Source organism: Lotus japonicus, chromosome 1 (genome assembly GCF_012489685.1).
Source record: "Lotus japonicus ecotype B-129 chromosome 1, LjGifu_v1.2".
In the NCBI taxonomy this organism is placed as follows: Eukaryota; Viridiplantae; Streptophyta; class Magnoliopsida; order Fabales; family Fabaceae; genus Lotus; species Lotus japonicus.
In genome coordinates, this window is record NC_080041.1 from 66,044,359 (window position 1) to 66,047,165 (window position 2,807).

General features: G+C 35.4%; 1 protein-coding gene across 1 annotated transcript; it reads right to left on the bottom strand.

Moving 5' to 3' along the window:
• Positions 1–420: 420 nt before the first annotated feature.
• On the bottom strand, positions 421–2,579 carry LOC130739860 (uncharacterized). The gene is made up of 2 exons (XM_057592303.1): positions 1,695–2,579; positions 421–907 (listed from the first exon to the last, which is right to left on the bottom strand). Exons 1-2 carry the CDS (start codon positions 2,396–2,398, stop codon positions 838–840), a joined length of 774 nt encoding a protein of 257 aa, XP_057448286.1. The 5' UTR covers positions 2,399–2,579; the 3' UTR covers positions 421–837.
• Positions 2,580–2,807: the final 228 nt, after the last annotated feature.

A 2,807-nucleotide genomic window follows, 5' to 3' on the forward strand; every position in this document is an offset into this window, starting at 1 on the left:
CTGTCAGGATGTTAGCAACGGCTACGAAAGAGAAAAGTCATCAAGGGGAAACTCTAGAATTAGCTCCTCATAGACAAATGCAATATCTCTTTAAAGACTCACTGAGTATTTTACTAGCTGGTTGGCTTGTATTATCCGGTAGACCTAGGCGTCTAGAGTTTTCCTGAACAAATTCTAAACCTAGAATTTACTCACATAAGAATTTCCCTAAAATTTGTAATGACTTTTGAATCAGTTGTAGAAAATTTTCGAACATACACTTAATAGGTGCTGGGATTCTCTGAATATTTTTTAAGCGAGAGATAGATAAAAAACTTTAAAGTTATATAACAAAGAGAATCCTACGCGCAAGCAAGTTCATATTCATATGAGATTGTCCATCTTACCCCATGGGGTTAACCCCATCATACAGTATAAATATAGAATAAAGACTTCAATAAATTTTCTCTTAACATGCTTGTTTAGATCTGTCTCATCATGTCTAAACATTAGTTATACATTAATTACATGAAGGGTAATGGTGTTTGAACAAATTTGATCCTCGCACATATTTCTCTGACTCCAGGGTAAACTTTTGTTACAAATGAAACCAATTTGTTTACCAAATGAGTTGCAACTTAGTCTTTTGAGGAATTTACAATTCATGAAAATAAGGCCTGCCCGCAAAGTATCATGAAAACACAGAGACCACAAAGCTCTGTGTTTCATCAGAGACATCAAGGCCATTTGGAACAGATTAAAGAGCATTTATTGAAGTTTATCTAATTGAAAAAGAACTGAATAAGGTCCAAAAAATGCTCTTTGGTCTGTACCCAAACATGCTCAATTGCTCATCTTCTATTTTTTTGTCTGGCTTTTGGGTCTGCGAATGAAATACCAGCAAAAACGACCTCCACGCTTCTCACGCCTGCATAACATCCAAAAATAAATTAGTAAACTATGAATGATAAGCACATGATTTCAAACATTCAAGAGAAATATTATTTCTCGGTCTTGATTTTCTTGCTTTCTACTAAAAAACAATCTGAGATAGTTGATTCACTTACTACAATTTTGTGCTTAACAGATTATATGGATGTAAATAATTGCACCATGAACATGAAAACCAGAATTGCAAGCACATATTTTCTAGGAAACAGATCAATTTAAAGTATACAGCTGAATGTCCAGATCCAACTAATGATTTAAAACTATTTGAATAATGGCAAAAGGCTACAAGGTTCAATGTATACATTCTAAACAAATTTTCATTTAAAAAAATTGTGTTATGTGCTGCTGTAAAGAGCTTTTATTTCAACCACAATTTAAAATTTTCCATAAATTTTAGAAATGATCTGCAGACTTTCAATCTCCATGAACATTTTGTTTAGTCCTTTTTAGTTTTTTCTCACTCTGCAATTGACTTTACCAACTGATCATCCATAATTATGTAAGTTTAATTTAGAAATCATTTTACAATTGATTTTAAAGTCAGTGCCAATTCTGCAGAGAAGCTTTTCTAAAATCATAAATAATTTTGCGGAGAATCGTGATCTTCTGAGTTTTATAATTGATTATAAGAAAAGAGAAGCCGATCAAAACATGTCATCAGAAGATTTAGGAAGAACATTCATTTCATTCCCATATGTATGAAGATGAAAAAAAGAAGACAAAATTGAAAATCTATATTCAACAGGTTTGAATTTGGAACATACCTGCTGCTACTTCTCCGGCTACCGTTGCTATTGCTACTACTGCTACTACCAGAGCTTTTCATGCTTTCACTATTGATATTCGATTCACCACTCTCACTATCCTTACTACCCTTACAAGCTGAAGGGCTCTTCTTCCACCACTCCTTATCAACAACACCCTTTGCCGACGGTTTAGGAGAAACTTTTGAACTGCTATTTCCAGATGATTCATTTTTCTTCTTGTTGTTCTTGTTCTTGTCCTTCTTGTCCTTAGATCCAAAAGAAAAAGGAAACCCCACTTTGAGGTAGAAACCTCCACGATCAATATTGCTCCCAGTTCTCTTCACATGTGCCATCTTATCAACCTTTCTAGCACTACCTTGCTTCTTGTAAACTTTTAATTTTTTTTCTTCCTCATTTTCCTCTGAGTTCTCTTGTGGAGCATCACGCCAGTGTTGATGCTCCACGAGATCCTTCAGAGAGAGCTCATAGTTTGATTCGGGCATGTTCCGAACCATTTCCATGAGCTCTCTCTGGCCTCTGACAATGGCTTCGGTTCTCGACGAAGGGGAAAGAGCCCTTCCATACTCATTAACATCCATGTCCAAAGGATCTCTTACAAATTGAGCTGGTTTTGAAGGCCACAAAATTGAGTTGGTAGCAATAGCATCCCATTTATTCTGTGTTCTGTGTCTAGTTTCATCATACAACTGAAAAGAATTCATGGCTCTGATTCTGCTGTGTATTTTTGCTGATTCTGATTTTCTTTTGCAGAAAAAGAGGAAGAATGAAAATATGTATATGAGGTTGGTTGGTTTTGTTGGTTCAAAAAGAGGGGAGGATGCAGAGTTAAGGTGTGATGTGTTCACCGACGTCACAGTTGAGTTTCAAGGGGGTGATACTATTAAATTTTTCTTGGTAATGAAGATTTTAAATGAGAGAATTATTTAATTGGGGGATTGAGACTTTGATGAGGTTAGGCTCCTCAAAAGTCAAGGTGTTCTAGATGGGGTGGATACGTAGGCCATTCCTTTTACATTTGTCCCATTTTTATTTTGTTTTTTCTTTCTGGTGTGGCTTGGTTTCTGTTTCTTCCCTTGAAAATTTGTTGAATGACCCTCAAGTGGGAATTTA